Below are 17601 nucleotides of genomic sequence, written 5' to 3' on the forward strand. Positions count from 1 at the left end.
TTAAAGTTGAAAACTTTATCCAAGTCACCATTCAAACAGGATTCTTTATAACGTGTTACACGTCTTGTGCAAGCACACCTCACTTCAGCACTGGCTGCCGAGGGCTGCCGAGGGCAACGCGCTGTCCCTCGGCTCAAGCTCATTCTCCCCTCCCACTCTGCTTAAAGAACAGCAACTTAGATGCAGAGTCAAGAGCACAGTGCTAAAGAGCTGAGGCCACGGATCCAGCCTAGCCAAGGTCCAAAGTTGTCTCCAAGATGGAAGTTCTCCTTGTCCAATCAGCAGCAAGACTTGAGTTCAAACAATGCAGCTTGAAGTCTCAGGCTGAACGATTGTCAGCTTCCAGAGCAGTGAAAAGACACTTCCTTGCATAAATACCAGGAGAAGCTGACCAAGGACGGGCACCCACCTGCCAGCTCCACCTTCACCGACTTCATCTCAATCTGGAACCCTCAAAGAAGCTACTATCCTGCTCTTGACTGCAGCCCTGACTCACAGGAAGGGCTTCTCTGTGTGGAGACCCAGTACGTTCGACTTCCAGCAACAAGTGGGATGGTCTATTTGTTTCTCTTCCAGTGTTGTGCCATTGATTCTTGCATGAAGTTCTGAAAGGCTGGCTCTTCGCGGCTTTCCTCTGTAACTGTACGAGGGAAGGGTGATTCTTTGAAAACCCTCGGGATGACAAGCCAATCAGCAAGCCTGTTACCCACCCAACAGAAACCCCATTTTAAAATTATTTTCACGTTTTCAAGACAGGGACTCACTATAGATCCCAAGCTGGCCTGGAACCCATAGTCCTCCTGCCTCGGTTTCTACCATTGAGGTTATAGGCATGTGCCATAACACCTGGCTAAAACTATTTTATGGCATTAAGGACTCACACCCTCCAAACATGCGGCATCTAAGTAAAGAAAACATCCCTTTCATAAATAATAACAATGAGCTCTACTCAGGTAGGCAAGAGACAAAAAAATATCCATTGTAGATTTACCTACTGCTTCAGCCACCCAAGAGCTAGGAATAAAGTAGGGAACCACCACACTTGACTGTTAAATACTCAAAACAAACAGAACAGTCAGGGCTGGAGAGGGGATTCAGTGGCTAAGAGCATTTGTTGCTCTTGCGTAGGCCCCAGTTTTGTACCCAGCAGCCACGAACCTCCAGGGGATTTCTGACCTCTGTGGGGGACCAGGCATTCACAGAGTGCATACACAGACATGCAGACAAGACTCTCACATACATAAAGTAAAAATAAATATATCTTTAAAAAAAAACCCAACATTAATGACTCAGGATGTAGCTCAGTAGCACATGCTTTTAGCAAGCAAGAGGTCCTGGGGTACACCCTTATCATCAATTAACCAAAACAGCAGTAACAGCCAGAACAGTGGCACCTGCAGGTTGAGTCAGCAGTTACAAGACATAAAAGGCATGGTACTGGGGTTGCCCACTGTGTGTAGCCCGTTCCTAGACGGCAGTGCTGAGCTGTATCAGTGGAAATCAAGCTGATCGCATATACTCAGGTGGAGCTGTACACAGGTACTGCTCTCTGCTCCTGACTGTGGATGTGACAGAACCAGCGTTTGAAGTCCCTGCCTTGACTTCTCCATAGTGACAGAACGTGGAATTTTGAAATAAACCCTTCCTTCTCTAAATTGCCTTCTGTCAGGCTATTCTGTCACAGCAAAGGGATGAAATGAAAACATGCAGCGAGACCAGAACCCTCCACATAGGAAACTTCGCTGGCACCAGAAGCTTTGCCACCTCCTATTCCTGCCACTGACCACAGGCTCAGGATCTTCAAGTCTCCGCCCACCACCTCTCACCTCTGTGGTCAATGTCATCAGTGTCACTCTCGGCTTCCTCGTCCTCTTCATCCAAGGTTCCTCGCGTCAGGATCAAGTCAGAAGGGTCCAGTGCAGGAGACAGGCTGTCTAGGGTTAAAACACTGACCAGTACAGACATGCCTTGGTTTCTGTTTGTTAAGAGCACTTTTCACGATTCACTGGCAGCATGAAAGTACTCTTGACGAATGGAAAAGAAGGAGCTGAGTTTTCTAAATGTATCAGAAACTTCACTTGTCATCTCTACAACTTCTACGATTGGTTCCACCGAGGTAAACCTAAGAATTGTATCCCTGAAACCCCAGCACTCTGCCTCACGAGCTTACAGACTGGAAGAAGCTGGTTTTTCCAATGAGAGATAAAGGAACATAAGGCTGCAAACTGGCAATAGTTCAAATAATGCAGACGCTTCTAGGGAGGATGCAGGTCAGGGGGAACTGGAGAAAAAGGTTGAAATAATATGGAATAGAGCAGCTGTGGCAACTTTCAAGCAATGGAAGGGGGGGGGGGGTAAAAAAGGGAAATCAAATATACTACTAGCCGGGCAGTGGTGGTGCACACCTTTAATCCCGGCACTCGGGAGGCAGGGCAGGCAGATCTCTCTGAGTTTGAGCCCAGCCTGATCTACAAGAGCTAGTTCCAGGACAGGCTCCAAAGCTACAAAGAAACTCTGTCTTGAAAAACAAAACCAAAATACCACTAGAGGCAAAATTCCATACTCACTGAGTAAGGACTAAGCCCTAAGAATGAGAAGTAAGTCTGATTCCGAAACTAAGTGGGACCTAAACCTACAGGAGGGTGTGACCACTGACCAACGTTCAAGTGACTGTGAGACTGAGGAGTTCAGCTGGGGAGGGTTGTAAGACAGGCTAAAGGCAGTAACAGGGAGGGAAACAGATCTCAGTGGCCAACCAGGAGTGGTGGTGAATATCTTTAATCCCAGCACTTGGGAAGCAGAGGCAGGCAGATCTCTGTGAGTTCTAGGGCAGCCCTATCTACTGAACAAAGTTCCAGGACAGCCAGAACTGTACAGTGAGACCATGGCTCAGGGGGAGAAAAACGAAAATCTCGGGCCTATGATCTACACAGCAATGATGACTGAAGACGCTAACAGTGAATGCCTCCTTCCACACCCAACTAAGAATTATGCAGATATCTGAGGGATGTTCCCCAAATCATCCATGGAAACTCTCCTTCCCATCTGGATGCTGCAGCAGGAGAATGAACACCTGTGACTCTGGAGGACCTTGGTGTGCACTCACACACAGATGGGGAGGGTGTCTGGTGGCACGGAAGCATTTGTGTCGCTGGCTGTGCAGCCAGGTTCTCCCTGTGCTGTGCTCTGATGAACACAAGGGAACAAAGGTCACAAATAGAAGCTTTTTTCTCTTAATAAGGTACCCCAAGAAAAAACTGTTGCTATACGGAGAAAAAAAACTCAAGTATATAATTTTTTTTTGACACAATAAATACACCAAGCAGAATTTATATATTAAAAAATAAAGTCCATCTATTTGGTTTCTGGGTCCCACAACAAATTTCCACTCTGCTTTTTGTGGGCAGTCCATCATCTTGCCTCTCAAGGAGGTGGGACATATATATTTTAGACTTACTACTTTTATGTGTATGAGTGTTTTCCCTACATGTATGTTTATGAACCACATGTAAGCCTGGTGCCCATGGAGGTCAAAAAAGAGTGTTGGATCACCTGGAACTGGAGTAGGTAGGTGGTCATGAGCATCATGTGGGTGCTGGGAATTACGCCCCAGTTCTCTGCAAGAGCTGCACTTAACTGCCGAGCCATTGCTGCAGCCTCAGGGGTGTGCATCCTGGACATTCCCTCTGAGGGCCAATGACAAAATAACAGGAAGAAGGAAGGAAACCGGCAAACGGGAGGAAAGGAAGCAAAGAAAGGCGGGAAGGACAAAGACTAAGGTAGCAGGATAAAAGAGTGAAATACAGAACACAACACAAACCCACGCCCGTTGGAAGACCAAGCAGTTTAAAACAGTAACTCTTAATAAAGAAAATAAAATCCACTGCATAATGCAACAAGAAATATGCAAAATATACTCAGGATAACATTCCAGAAAGACACAAGAACGGCCAAATACAAAAATTCTTCCTGCTCGAGGAGGAAGAGGTAACCCAGTCATGTCGGTTCTTCCTGAACTATTTAAGAAGCACAAGCGAACCTCAACACAAATGCCGAACTTTCTGGGAAGCCAGAGAAGCTGATGAGGAAGTGCATGTAAGAAGAGCCAGGGAAGGGAAAGAGTACAAGGGAGACCAGTCTGCGCAGACACTGAAGCATTTTGTAGTTCTAACAGGTACAGGCATGTAGGTAAAGAAATCAGTGTAATAAACAGGAGTTCAGAGCCAGCTAGACTGCTCAGTGGATAAGGGCTCTCGATCCCAAACCTGACGGGCACAGTCCTCTCCGAAGGGAACTGGCTACACCTAAGTAAGACCAAGTATTAGACAACAGTGTGTCCATACTAATCTTCTCATTTTTCCTCACTGTACTGAGATGTTCTTTGCTTTGTTTCGTTTGGTTTATGGAGACAGGGTTTCTCTGTGTAACCCTGGCTGTCCTGGAACTCACTGCATAGACCAGGCTGACTCTGAACTCACAGAGATCCGCCTGCCTCTGCCTGCAGAGTGCTGGGATTAAAGCCACCACGCCTGGCTGACTGTACTGAAGTTTTTGAAAATAATATCTTTACTTTTAGGAAGTATACACAGAGGATTAAAAGAATATCATGTTTGCATGAGCTTTAATAATATCCAAAATTTAGTTATAACACACTATACAAGTACAAGACTTTCAGGGGAAACTCAGTGCAGTGTAAAGTGTGCACCATCATCAGGTACTTCTGTCCCGGATCACTCATGCAGAAGCGTGTATGTATGTCTCCCCATCGCCTGTCCTTTCTCTTTCCCGTTTACACAGACATCGCTGCTGTGTGGATCCACCCTCTGTTCTCTCCTAACACCAAGAGCCCTCCAATACCTTTGCCAGCCCCTGTGTCCAGGGCTACGGAGCCCATATCCTTCCGAAGACGCTCCAGCTGCTCCTTCTGCTGATCACTCTGGGCACTCGCCTACAGACGGGGGAAATGTCCTCATGTTAAATTAGGAGATCCCAGACTGATGAGATGGCTCAGAGGTGCCAGTGCTTGCTTGCAGCTGTGTTGAACAATCCCATCTGTGGACCCCACATGACAGGAGAGAACTGAGGTCTGCAAGCTGCCCTCTGACCTCCACATGTACTTCCCAACACAAATAAATTTGAAAAATTGTAATACTTTTTAAGGAGCTCTCTAGGACAGGGCTTATGACTGAGAAGCTGAGTGCTCAGCAGATGTGAAGCCCTGGTTTCAATCTCTGGCACAAAGAAATAAAATAAAGCAAGATAATAAAGATGTATAAATTAAGATGCCAGCTTTTTTTTTTTTTTTTAGGTAAGGTTTCATGTAGTATAAGAGGTAGGGTTTCATGCAGTATAGGTCAGCCCAGCTCACTATGTAGCCATGGATCCATGATGACCCTGAACTTAACAGGGTCCACCACCATGCTTAGTTAGTACTAAAGAACAAGCTAAGTGTTCTTAAGCTAAACAAATATTCAACCAACTGAGCTAGGTCCCCAGTCCCCAAGTGCCACCCTTTTAGGAGATTAGGAATTATAAAAGTACTAGAAGCTGGTAAAGGGTAACAGATATGGAGACAGTCATGTGGGCCCAAGAGACAGCAGATTTCCAGTCATATGCTGAATGAAATAATTCAGAGCATATACCCAGGACCATGACCAGAGAACCCTCAAGTGGCGCTTGGCAAGAAGGCCCTATGATAAAGGACCCAATGCAGGCTCTGCCAAAGGGAGAGCCTCAACTTAGCATCTGGAACAGAGCTTGAGATATCTCTCTATTCTTCAAAATCCTACAACAAGCCTTTCAGTTGACCTCAGAGACTGGATGAGGTGGGGCATAAAAAGTCCTTGGTAAAGGTATTTCAACAAAATTCTGATATTTTAAAACTTCAGATACAAAGCCTGTGTGGTAGCTCATGCCTGTAATTCCAGCACTCAGAAGGATGAGGTGGTAAACAAAACAAAACAAAACAAAAAGGATAAATATTCAAAGAGAAGAAAAACTGTTTGGAGGTCCTTCTGCATACAGACAACATAAACACCAGTTTACGAATTTAAATGAACAAGTGCTTGAGGTGGGATATGGTGTCTCAAGCCTGCAGTCCTACCTGTTCAGGTGACTGAGGGAAGAGATCCCTAGAGCCCCAAAGTTTCAGGCCTGCCTGGGGTACAGTGAGACCTCAACTCAAAACCAAACAGGGCTGGGCACATAGTTCAGAGAGTAGAGCACCACCAAAAACAAAGAAACAAACAAACAAAAAAAAAATGCAAGAATTTAAAAGAAACACATAGGGCTAGAGAGATGGCTCAGAGGTTAAGAACACTGGATGCTTTTCCTGAGTTCAATTCCCAGCAACCACATGGTGGCTCACAACAATCTGTAAGGAGATCTGGCGCCTTCTCCCAGCATGGAGGTGTACAGGCAGGGGAACATTGTACACATAATCAGTAAGTAAATCTTTTAAAATAAATAAATAAAAAATAAGAGAAACACACAAGTTCCAGCAGTTAATTATATCTCAAAAAAGTCAGAAAAAAATTAAAATAACAAGTCAGGCAGTGGTGGCACAAGTCTTTAGTCCCAGCACTTGGGAGGCAGAGGCAGGCAGATCTCTGAGTTCGAGGCCAGCCTGATCTACAGAGTGAGTTCCAGTACAGCCAGAGCTATACCGATAAACCCTGTCTTGATAAACCTTTCCTTCTCATCCCTGCTACCTGAGTGCTGATTAGAGCACAAGCCAGCATACCAGCTGGTCCCCAACTCCTCCGCTCAAGAGTCCCCAACCTGTCTCTGGTGACCGGCTGGGACTGCAGGCCTGTGCCATGGGTCAGACGGACTCTGACAGCTCTACCACACGCCCCTCTTACCAGTGATTTCTTCAGGCGCTCGTATTCAGGCCGATATTCCCTGGAGAAAGAAATGCCTTCTCAGTCCCTCTCCTGAGAGACCCACACTGCCCACCCCAACCTATCACTTCTGTCTGCTTAAAAACCTCCAGCAACAAGACCTGACATCACCAGTCTACCCCTGTGGAATTCAACAACTCCTGATGGCTGTTGTAGAGACTTCCAATGAAGACACCACAGCTGAGGGGCAAGGGCTCGTGCTGGTGTGAGGAAACAGCTGAGAAGACGGCTGCTGCTCGGGAAGGCCAATGTCTGAGGAAGCGATGGGCCTTAGGTCAACAAGACACACACAAAACCCTTGACGGCTCATTAGTGGGAAAATAATGTTGCCTGGCAACCACAATGTCTTTCTTAGGATCAAACTATGAAGCCAAAGCAGTATGCTAACAGGCAGGCTATGAGTCGTGGTCCCAGTGTCACAGGTGCTCTCCTTTAGGTGAATGGGTCCCACTTTACACCAACAGCTCTGGTTGTAGGATCGTGAAGAATAGAGAGGTGTCTCACAGCTTGTTCCAGCAGTGACAACAGCTGTAACAGACATTCATGAACTGTCTCTATGATGGGGAAATCACTGTGCTAGAACTTCGCATATACGTCCCCTCGGTGCCAAATCCACACCACAGCTTCTACAGCTGATGTCTGACAGGGACAGAACTATCACCTCTTGTTTCTGAACTTTGTACAAGTCTTTTGTCCTACAATAACAGACCTGAGAAGTTGCCCTCGAAGCTTGTAGTAACTACCAAGTGGCTCTTTTCAGAACAGGCTTGATGACCCTTGCCTGGCAACCACTAAGACCAGTGAACACTTTATATTTCTATCTTTTTAAAGACGGGAACAGACCCTGGTTACTTCTGAGTGTGGTCAGGTCTAATATACATATGCAAGTAAAAATACTTTACACAGAAGATGGAAATGCTTCTCCTGGCCAAATGACTACCGTATGAGAATGGGGGGTAATGGGGAACACATCAAGAGCCCCTCCTTCCTCACCTTTCGTACTCTTCTGCAGCACTGGTAACTTGAACACAGAGCTCATCAAAGCCGGTGCCCACCACAGCAGAGACACCCACCACCTGCCAAGAAGTAGCATGAATTTGCGTGCTAGACAAGGGCTCTGCTAATGAGCTGCCCCCAACCCATGAACAACACAGCACTACCAAGAACAAAATTACATACTTTACAGAATGTAAAGCTGGTTCGAAGCCAGTGAAGGCTTCGGTAAGACATTATCTGCAGCTACTGTCACGAGGATAGGAGATAATATTTACCCTGAGCGAGCTATAAAACTCATCTAACACCAGGCTCATGGAACGAGTCAGGTTACTGACGTAGGTAGTCTCTTGGTTCAAGGCATCTTGGAAAGTCTCAAAATCCTGCATCCACTCCACTGCAAAGCTGTGGTCAATGATGTCAGTCTGTGCCAGAGAGAAGGCAGTCATCAGCACTGCTAAACCATGGCAAAAGTCATCTAAGTAAGTGGTTGACAGCAAAGAACTCATCACCCACAGATGTTCTTTCTCTGGCGCCCGTTCCCAGCTCCACTGCAACAAACCATAAAGCAATCTGCCTTGGCTCTGATTAGTATTTCCAGAAGACTGTTCCTCTACTGACACAGAACCCCTGATGCTGAGGGACGGCTGACACACTCTGTCTGCCCTGCAGTCACTGGGGGAGATGCAGCACTGAATACACACTCCGTCTGGCGGCATCTACTTCCCTGATGTGCCTGACTCTCCGCAGTAAAATCTCAATGTGCTGACAACACTGAAGTCACTTCTCACACCTACCCAGACTCTGTGTTAAAGACATGCTGAAATCCCACAGGAAGTACTCACTTTGTTCATGACCACAATGAAAGGCAGCTTGGTTTTATATAAGATGCTGGAAAAAAAAAATCAAACATGGAGCCAGCATTATTAAAAGTATTTAAGGCCAGGCATAATGTCACATGGTTGTAATTCCAGCAGTCAGAAGGGAGAGGCTGGAAGTTCATGAGTTCAAGGCCAATCTGGGCAAATAGTGAGAGAGTTTGTTTCTAAAAAAAACCTAAAGGTATTCAAGCTCTACGGACTAAGTAAAGACAACAGAGAAACCTTCAGTCTGAATTGTAGGTGGTATGTAGTCTCCTCTGCCAAAGGAAAATGACCACCAACATCAACCCCATACCATGTGTTAATATTGATCCTTTTTAATATTTTACAATTCTCTAATTTGTTATTCAAGTGGAGGAAATGAGCATTTATTAATTACCCAAAATAGGACGGTTACTCTGGTAGGCACTTTTACACGTGTGTGTGTGTGTGTATGTGTGTGTGTGTATCCTTTAATCTATATAGATGCCATGTAAACATATACAATTTTTGCTTTGTTTTTAAGACAGGGTCTTATCCTGCGGCCTACACTAGCCTAGAACTAGTATGTGGTCCAGGCTGGCCTTGACTTTATAGCAACTCTCCTTCCTCAGCCTCCAAAAATATTGTCCTACAGATTGAAAATTTCCCACATTTACTGAGGTAGATGCACATGATAAAATTATATATATTGAAGGTATGCATGATGAATTATTTTTAAAGTTGATCTCTCCGCTCCCTTTACTGATTTAGTGTCTGCAGTCCTGATGATTGACCCAGGCCTCAAACGTGAGAGGTACACCCTCTCCTGCTGAGCTACATTCCCAGTCCTCTGACATTCTGATCCATGAATACACTGTAAATTACTGCAGTCAGGATAATCAAGCAGCTGTGTTTTACTCATTAATATAACTGTGGAACAACGCTATCTTTCCATGTGGATCAGGACTTCTTGCATCCAATATGATGTTTGTTCCGACCTATCACACTGGTGATGGCTCCTGTCCATTCCCAAGCATCAGTTTCCGTAACTCTCCTTCAACATCAGTCTGAATTCACAGTGAACCAGGAAGCATCTTTTTTCTCCCAATGTAACATTTGGAATAAACTAAATGGGGTAACATTTGGATTATAACTAAAAGTTGTTAATACTGTTCTTAATGCTATGGCAGGGTCTTACTCCTTAGTCTGTGCTGGCGTTGAATTTGTCCTCCTTCACATCCTGACTTGGAATGCATTATCACACCTGGCTTCAACAAACTTTTTATTAGTAATGTCTCCTCATGTTACATTTTTACATTAATTATACAAAACCTAAGCACCACTGACACCAGAAAACTCTCTCTGTTCTATCCAGACTTGGCTCTCCTCTGACAGGCGAGGAAGGAAGATACTGAGAGAAAAGTCAATAGTACATGCCTCTCTTTAGGGCCTTCTCCTAACTGAGGACAATCAACTGAGTAGTAAATACAAATTATCACAAACCCAGGGGTATATAACCAGGACTCAAAACCAAGAGGGGAATAAAGTCAGAGAAAATAAAGCCGGAGAGATGGCTCAGCAATTAAGAGCATTTACTATTTTTACAGAAGACCCAGGTTCAGTTCCCATCACCGACATGGTGACTCACAACTGCCTGTAATTACAGTTTGAAAAGATCTGATCACCTCTTCTAGCCTCCACAGGCTCCTGCACACATGTGTTAGACACACTCTCGTACAAGCCCACACACATGTAAATAAGTCATGTCTTTAAAAACTAAAAAGTAGAAAGAGGAAGAGGCCTCACAGCTGACAAAAGACCATGTCTACCAAGCATCGGTTACCTGCATGCATACAGCATATTGGACATGAAGGTCACTGGGTTGGTACTTCGTGATGTGTCCATGACGTAGATGACCACTGTGGGAAATGAGGACGCCTAGAACACAGAATAAGTAAAGTCTTAATCAGAGGGCTCATTACCTGCTCCCATGCTCTTCCTCCCTTCTTGCCAAGAGAGAACGAGTGTTGACCAGGTGTGCAGAGCCTCGCCTCTCCATCTCACACTCAGCCCCAGGCAGCAAACAGAGGCTGAGCTAACTCTCCAGATGCTCTCATGAACAAGACCCAGAACACTCACCAGGGCCTCAGTGATGATTGTCCCAGAAGCTGACCAGGTGAATACTTCAATCTGTCCGGGTGTGTCAATCAAGACATACCTGGGTCAAGGAGACCATTAAAGGGTGTTATACTCGGGCAATTCTGAAGATTTCCCATCACAGAGAAAGCTCAATGTCTGCAGATCCAAGATAGCAATAACCTCTGCACATTGCCAAACAGTCCTATCGTGCCCGAAAGTTACATATTCTCAAAGCTCCCTCCAGGTCCAAGATTCATGCTACTGAGAAGAGACAGCACAGCCAAGCTGCTGTAAAGAATCGGAGGAAACTGTAATGATTACAGGAACACTGCACTACCAAGGGGACATGAGGAAAACCAGAATGACACTCTCTGGGGAACCATCCTGTTTCTTAAGGACAAGGATGAGGAATGGAGGGCGTGTAAGATCTACCTTAATAAATATACTTTTAGAAACAGGCAAACTTGGGGATGGGGTATAAGTCAGTGTAGAAAAAAGGCTGTACATGGGCTTAAGGTGTTCAACATCCTGGGTCCAAGCCACACAGAAATAAAGCAGTAACAAAGTCAGCAAATAAACACAGGACAGGCACCAGGGAAACAGAAAGGGAAATTAAGGAGTGACTGCTAATGGTGGCGGCAGGGCTGTGTGAAATTAAGCAATCATGATCCATGCACCAGTATGTAAATATAATAAAATATATTTTAAAAAAGAAAACTTCACAGAATGTGATCTCCAAAAACCTGTTTTGGTGATGGTGCACGCCTTTAATCCCAGCACTCAGGAGGCAGCAGGTGGATCTCTGAGTTCAATGCCAGCTTACATAGCAAGTTCCAGGACAGCCAGGGCTACACAAAAAAACCCTGTCTCAAAAAAACCAAACCAAAACAACAACAACAAAAAAACCTGTCTTATTATTTTTTCTTATATTTCTGACAGTGAGCCTAGCCTTTAACAGCTGAGTCATCTCTCCAGCCCTTTCTATTTTTTCTAATGAAAACAAAGATCGACCTCAATTACAATCTCATCTTTGTAAGACTTTATGCATAGAATAGGTGAAATGTCAATCCCTGAACAACAGTAATTGGTACTAGGACTGAGAATGACAGTTTCATGTTTTAAATATTATGTATTCTTTTAAAATAATTTTTCTATTAAATTTACTTAGTTTACATGTGAAAGTATAGAGCTACAGCAAGCATATGGGGGCCAGAGGTCAACTCATAGTTCTCTGCTTCCCTACCTGGGTCCCAAGAATCGGACTCTGGTTTGGTGGCAAGTGTCTTTGCCTGCTGAGCCATCTCCCTGACCCATGGAGATTCTTTTTCTTTGAGACAGGATTTCTCTGTGTAACCCCAGCTGCCCTAGTGAATTCTTTATAATGAGCGTGTCTCCTTTTTTTTTTTTTTAATAAAACAGTAAATTATCTTTCTCCCTTAGAAAAGGTAAACATATCAAAATTTAATAATAGTTAATGAGAAATGATGCCTTCCCCATCATGGTAGACTGTGTTCCCTCAAATGATGAGCAAATGTCTTCTTCCCTTAATCTGAGAAAGGAGAAAGAATTAAGTGTTTCTCCAAAAGTCATGTAAAACGAAGAGAAGTGTTTTGGGGGGGGGGGTGTCACCGTAACTGGGAGTAATCCTCTGTATTAAATGTCATCTCAACAATTTTCTTGTCCCCTTTGTTTGCATTTCTAACAACTTGTCTCAGTTAAGAGTTTTAGAGGTCAAAGCTCTCCAGATCCTCTCAAAGTCTAGAAATGTGTCAATGACAGGCAGGAAATGAGTAGGCATTGAGACCACCTACTTGAATGTGTTCTGGGCCTTCTCGATAAATTTCATCACCTAGAAGAAAAAGAAGTCAATTGTAACAGGATCTGATTCCAACACAACACCAGAGGTCACCCTCCAGGGTGGCCCATGTTAAATCAGCATCACAAAGCACAACCCAAGGACACCAAGCAAGGGACTCAAGGAGGCAGAGCCAAAGTGGCAGCTCTGTCACTGAGAAGTCAGGGTCCCTGGCACACTGGCCACAACTGTGTGTTTTAAAGAGTCAGGTCAAACTGTGTTATCCAGGCACACTGTGGACTCCAGGCCGTTCAGCCTCCTGAGCTGGGAATTCTGGTACAAACCACGCTGCTGGCTGTTGCCAAATGTTAATGTCTCAAGTAGCAGAATCAGAGTAAAATGCAATGATTATAAGCCACTCTCATGGGAGTGACAGACAAAGCAGAGGATGGCAAATACTCATTGCAAGAAAAAAGTGTATTATTTCACCATCCCTTGCTGTAGCTAACCGCAGCGCCCCGTACCCTCAGTACCACCATAAGCTGATAGCAGGCCAGAGAAAGAACCCAAGTCTCTTGGCATTTGTTTTGTTCTCACAAATATTAAATGAGAAGTTACCACACTTATAGGCTGTTGTCTACCAAAATGCCTGCTTATTTTCACTATGTCTCCACTTTAGCGGCCCTGCTTATCCTGTGATCAGACGAGAGCACACAAGAGTCAGGTTTTACAGTGCCATGCCTATAAACGTAAAGGAAGCCTTACCTGATCAAATCTGGTAGCAAAGAGATTGAGTGAGGTCACTATGCCACCATTTGGCCCGAGTCCATACCTGAGTATTCAGTTAAGGATTTAAACTGCACAAGTGAGATTATATAGTTCATACCTAGATTGTCATTCATCCAAAAGCATTATGTTCAATCTTGATATTATGTTCAGTATATAACAGTATTAGTGTTCAATTAATGGGTACTGCCAACCCAGTCTTTGACAACCATATGACCTTAGTGTTACAAGAATCATTTACTAGCAAGGTCCTCCTTGTTCCTCTATCATTTTAGAGATGGTCATACAAGATAAAGACAACAGAAGGGCCAAAATTTAGTGAGGACACACGTGTCAAACAGTGACAGACTGCTGGCATCGGTTATTAAAATCATCTACGGAGCCAGACATGGTAGCTCAACGCCTTCAATCCCAGCATTCAGGAGGCTGAGGCAGATCTCTGTGGATTTCGAGCCAGTCAGAGCTACATGTAACACTCTTTACTGAGCCTCACTAACTAAGCTACCTAAAGTTACTTACAGTGAGCCACATGTCATGCAGAAATCAATCCATAGGAATTAATTCAACTCATCGTATTTTTCTTGAGTTTCCAGGTCAAATACATAGTTATCAATGACTATCTCATCCAAGGTAACATCATTTCACTGGACCCCGTCAGCTACCAAGTGGTCACTCATTTACTGATCTCTAATTACAATCCCTGTGGTCTGAGCATGCTAAGAAACTGAAATCAAATGGCAGGGAAGTATTGCTGGGAATCTCTAATCTCTCCTACATTCATCTTATTTATATGACATCTTTCTAATATGATGATTTAAAGGAAGCTGAGTGCTCTACTTGTGTATTTCACAGTTTGACAGGAAAACCACTCCCTCAAAGTGGGGAGCAATTCTGCAGGAACCAGTCAGTCCCTGGCAGATGAGGAAAATGATACTGCTTCATGACTTCTTTATACTTCACTGTGTCACGAATATCTGAGGGGAAAAGAGAGAGAATGGTTTATTTTCTGAGGCATGGTCTCAGTTGTCCAGACTGGCTTTTAACTTTCCATGTAGCCCAAGCTGTCCTCAAACTCTGAGCGATTCTCCTGCCTCAGCTTCCTGGGAGCTGAGGTTGCAGAGAGTCTCACCATAACTGACTTAGGCTTCTTAACCGGCATTTTCTTATACCTTTCTCCACTTACAGTGGCTTCCTTCCTGACTAAGAGAACCACTGAGTATCCTGTGAAGAATGTTAGGCTCCTGGGTGTGATGGTGCACACTTTTAATCCCAGCACTCGTGAGGCAGAGTCAAGCAGATCTCTGTGAGTCTGAAACCAGCTTGGTTTACAAAGTGAGTTTCAGGACAGCAGGACTACATAGAGAGACCCTGCCTCAAACAAACAAAAGAGTTAGGCTAGAAGTTCTTAATTATGATAGCTATTGTCTGAAACAAGATTAAACATTTTAGAGAATTTCAATGGAAGTGGGCACATGCACGGGGCAAAAACAAAACAAACAAAAAGCCTCAAACCAAAAACTACGGCCTGGTAATAAAGGCAACCTACCCACCAGGGGCTGGAGAGCTGGTTCAGTGATTAAGAGCACTTCAGGCTCTTGCACGGGACCCAAATTCAGTTCCCAGCTCACAAATATCTCCAAGTCCCGTTCCAGGGGTTCTAGCACCCTCCCCTGGACTCTGAAGGAACCAGGCACATACCATGGTGCACAGATGCAGGTAAAACATCCACACACATAAAACAAAAATCAATGAATGAGAAGAAACCTACCCACCAGTCTGAAGATGACCAATATTACAATTTTATCCTCAAGCTTCAATAGGAAAGTTTTTGTAAAATCTCCCGAAAATGACTTATGATTCTTAAAACAAGATCTCCCCACTCTCCTTAAATTGCATATTTGGGGTATAAGAAGTTTAATAAGATTAACAAGTGACAGTTATGGCCAGGGATCAGGAAGCCTGAGCCCACCAAGAACCCTGTCCCTGGATCACATGAATCTACCACTCACCCCCACCTTTTCTCTCTTTAAAAAACAAAAAAAACAAGCAGAGTTTGGCTATGAAGGTCTCACTGACCCTGACCTCTCAATATTCTGCCTCAGACTCCCTTGGATAACACCCATACATAATCTTTCTGATAGTCAGTCAGAAACCCTGCTCAGAGCAACACACACACACACACAGACACACAAACACACACACACACACTGGTTTTTCAAGACACAATGCCTATTTTTAACACTCCCACACACACACACCACACAACTTTGGGAATGGAAAGGTCCTTCCTACTGATCAGAGTGAATTATATCAGAACCTATAAACTATTACTACACTCTGACAAAAGAAACTAAATGATTTATGTGTTATTTTCTAATAGACTTAATGTCACTTCTTCACAAATGAATTACAAGAGTTTCATATACTAAGGAAAAAAGAGAAACGGAGTGAATGGAAATGATACAAACTTAGGAATTGTTACAATAAAGAGAGCTAAATCTCAACAAGGAGAAGCCTGTTGTGTATCTCAGGCAAGTCCAAAGGAAAAAAAAGAAAAAGAAGATAGTGAGTTAGTTCAGAAAAAATGAAAACTGAAGGCACTCACCAATATTGGCGGGAAAGGGGACTTCATGCACAGCTGGGTCCAGGTTGATGATGTAAGGCGGGGAGCCTTTGTTGTGGAGGTGTCCTGTGAGCCTCTGCAAAAACAAAAACAAAAATAAACGGGAGAGGGTTGGAGGGTGGTGATAAACGCTAGGACAAGGACCAAAGAAGTCCCATTACTTTACTGCCAAGCCTATAAAATCTGTAGCAATTTCATTCTCCCCTCCACCGATTACACTGAACTCCCAATTTAAAAGCCATCTAGCTCGACTACAGACCTAGCAGGCCTCCTCTGCCCTCCATCACCTCTCCACTAACTTTGAATGTCCCTGTAAAGGTCTTTTTTCCTATCTTCTTTACTAAACATTAACTCCGTGAAAGCAAGATCCCTGTCGATTTCATTTTCACTGGATAGTCAGAACTTAGAACGTGGTCAGTCGAAAGAACACCCAACTCCTCATGCAAAACCAGTGTATTGGCATTATATCCCCCTACTCTTTAACCTCGTGCCTTCAGAAAAGCTGCTACTTCACAGCCAGACAATTTCAGTGGCACCAAGCATGCCCTAAAGTTACAGAAGGTTGCCTTAATGGACCCAGGCTAGGGTTCGAGGCTTCGGGAGTCACAGGCAAGACCCCAGAAAACCACGCGCCCAGACCCTCCAACTCCCAGACAACTTCCTCTCTTCCTCCCTGGCCACGGGCAACCTGCCGAGCGATACTACCGCTTCCGCGCAGTGCACGTCACCTGTACAAAAGTAGTTTTCCCGGATCCCGCCATCCCCAACACCAAGAGACACACGGGGAGTTGGGGTGCCCCGGAGCCTTGGGGCTCAGCCGGATCTGCGGGCGCCGCCATCTTTTCTGAGCCCCGCCCACTGCTCCACGGAGACGCCTACAAGCCGGAGATTCGCGGCACTCCGGGCTGCGATTGGCCGCATAATACGCCCTCTCTGTATTTAGAACTGCGATTGGTCAGATGATCCGGCCTCGCTGCGTTTAGGGCTACGATTGGCTGGAATCCCCATACCTGCTGGGCCGCGCTCTGCGGGCTGAGAATGGCGTCTAGGCATCAGACTCTCTGGGGTTGTTTAGTTGCTGTAGCTGCCAAGTAGAGGCTTTGGACAAATGAGGGGGAGTGTAGGGAGCAGGGAGAGTTGACGGGTAGGACCCGGGAGGGGCAAAGTTTGTGTCTCCAGAGGCGCAACGAGGTGAGATCCCAAGCCTAGGGTCATAGGGTCACAAACCTGTCAAGATTGTGAGGTTAGTCTTCTATCTTATTGACTAAGAAGAAAAAAAAAATTTTAAACGGTCATTATGTTCTAGAAAATATTAGGTAAAAACTGGGATAACATTTGAAAGGATGAATACTGTCCTTGAAATAACCATGGAAGGAACAGTTCAGGCAGAGTCTTCACTGAATGCGAAAGGGATGAAAAAAGAGAGGGGTATTTGTGACCCGAGTGTAGCTGAGTAATTGATAGTGAGGGATTTGAGTAGAGGCGAGTAGTAATGGAGCATCTTCACCCCTTATTCTCAAA

At 44.7% G+C, this 17601-nt stretch overlaps 1 protein-coding gene across 3 annotated transcripts; it reads right to left on the reverse strand.

The window, feature by feature from the left end:
* On the reverse strand, positions 1-16938 carry LOC148121909 (GPN-loop GTPase 1). 3 transcript variants are annotated; one of them, XM_087907389.1, is made up of 14 exons: positions 16809-16938; positions 16063-16156; positions 14392-14431; positions 13437-13503; positions 12688-12725; positions 10877-10955; positions 10581-10675; positions 8741-8786; positions 8174-8320; positions 7896-7978; positions 6864-6903; positions 4858-4948; positions 1827-1934; positions 1-640 (listed from the first exon to the last, which is right to left on the reverse strand). In XM_087907389.1, the coding sequence occupies exons 1-14, from the start codon at positions 16917-16919 to the stop codon at positions 558-560; spliced, it is 1122 nt and encodes a 373-aa protein (XP_087763515.1). In that variant the 5' UTR covers positions 16920-16938; the 3' UTR covers positions 1-557. The 3 variants fall into 3 exon arrangements, with proteins under 3 accessions (XP_087763515.1, XP_087763517.1, XP_087763516.1); XM_087907391.1 differs by lacking the exon at positions 1-640 and having other exon boundaries at positions 1827-1948; XM_087907390.1 differs by lacking the exons at positions 1-640; positions 1827-1934; positions 4858-4948; positions 6864-6903 and adding an exon at positions 6917-7154.
* Between the last annotated feature and the right edge of the window lie 663 nt (positions 16939-17601).

Source organism: Myodes glareolus, chromosome 6 (genome assembly GCF_982192425.1).
Source record: "Myodes glareolus chromosome 6, mMyoGla1.1, whole genome shotgun sequence".
NCBI classification, from domain to species: domain Eukaryota; kingdom Metazoa; phylum Chordata; class Mammalia; order Rodentia; family Cricetidae; genus Myodes; species Myodes glareolus.

Coding starts and splice junctions, on each gene's coding strand:
- LOC148121909 (XM_087907389.1), bottom strand. CDS start 16,919: ATGGCGGCGCCCGCAGATCCGGCTGAGCCCCAAGGCTCCGGGGCACCC. Junction 13,504..14,391: donor TATAAAGAAGTCATGAAGCA/GTATCATTTTCC, acceptor CTGAATACTCAG/GTATGGACTCGGGCCAAATG. Junction 6,904..7,895: donor GCTGCAGAAGAGTACGAAAG/GTGAGGAAGGAG, acceptor TTCTTTCTCCAG/GGAATATCGGCCTGAATACG.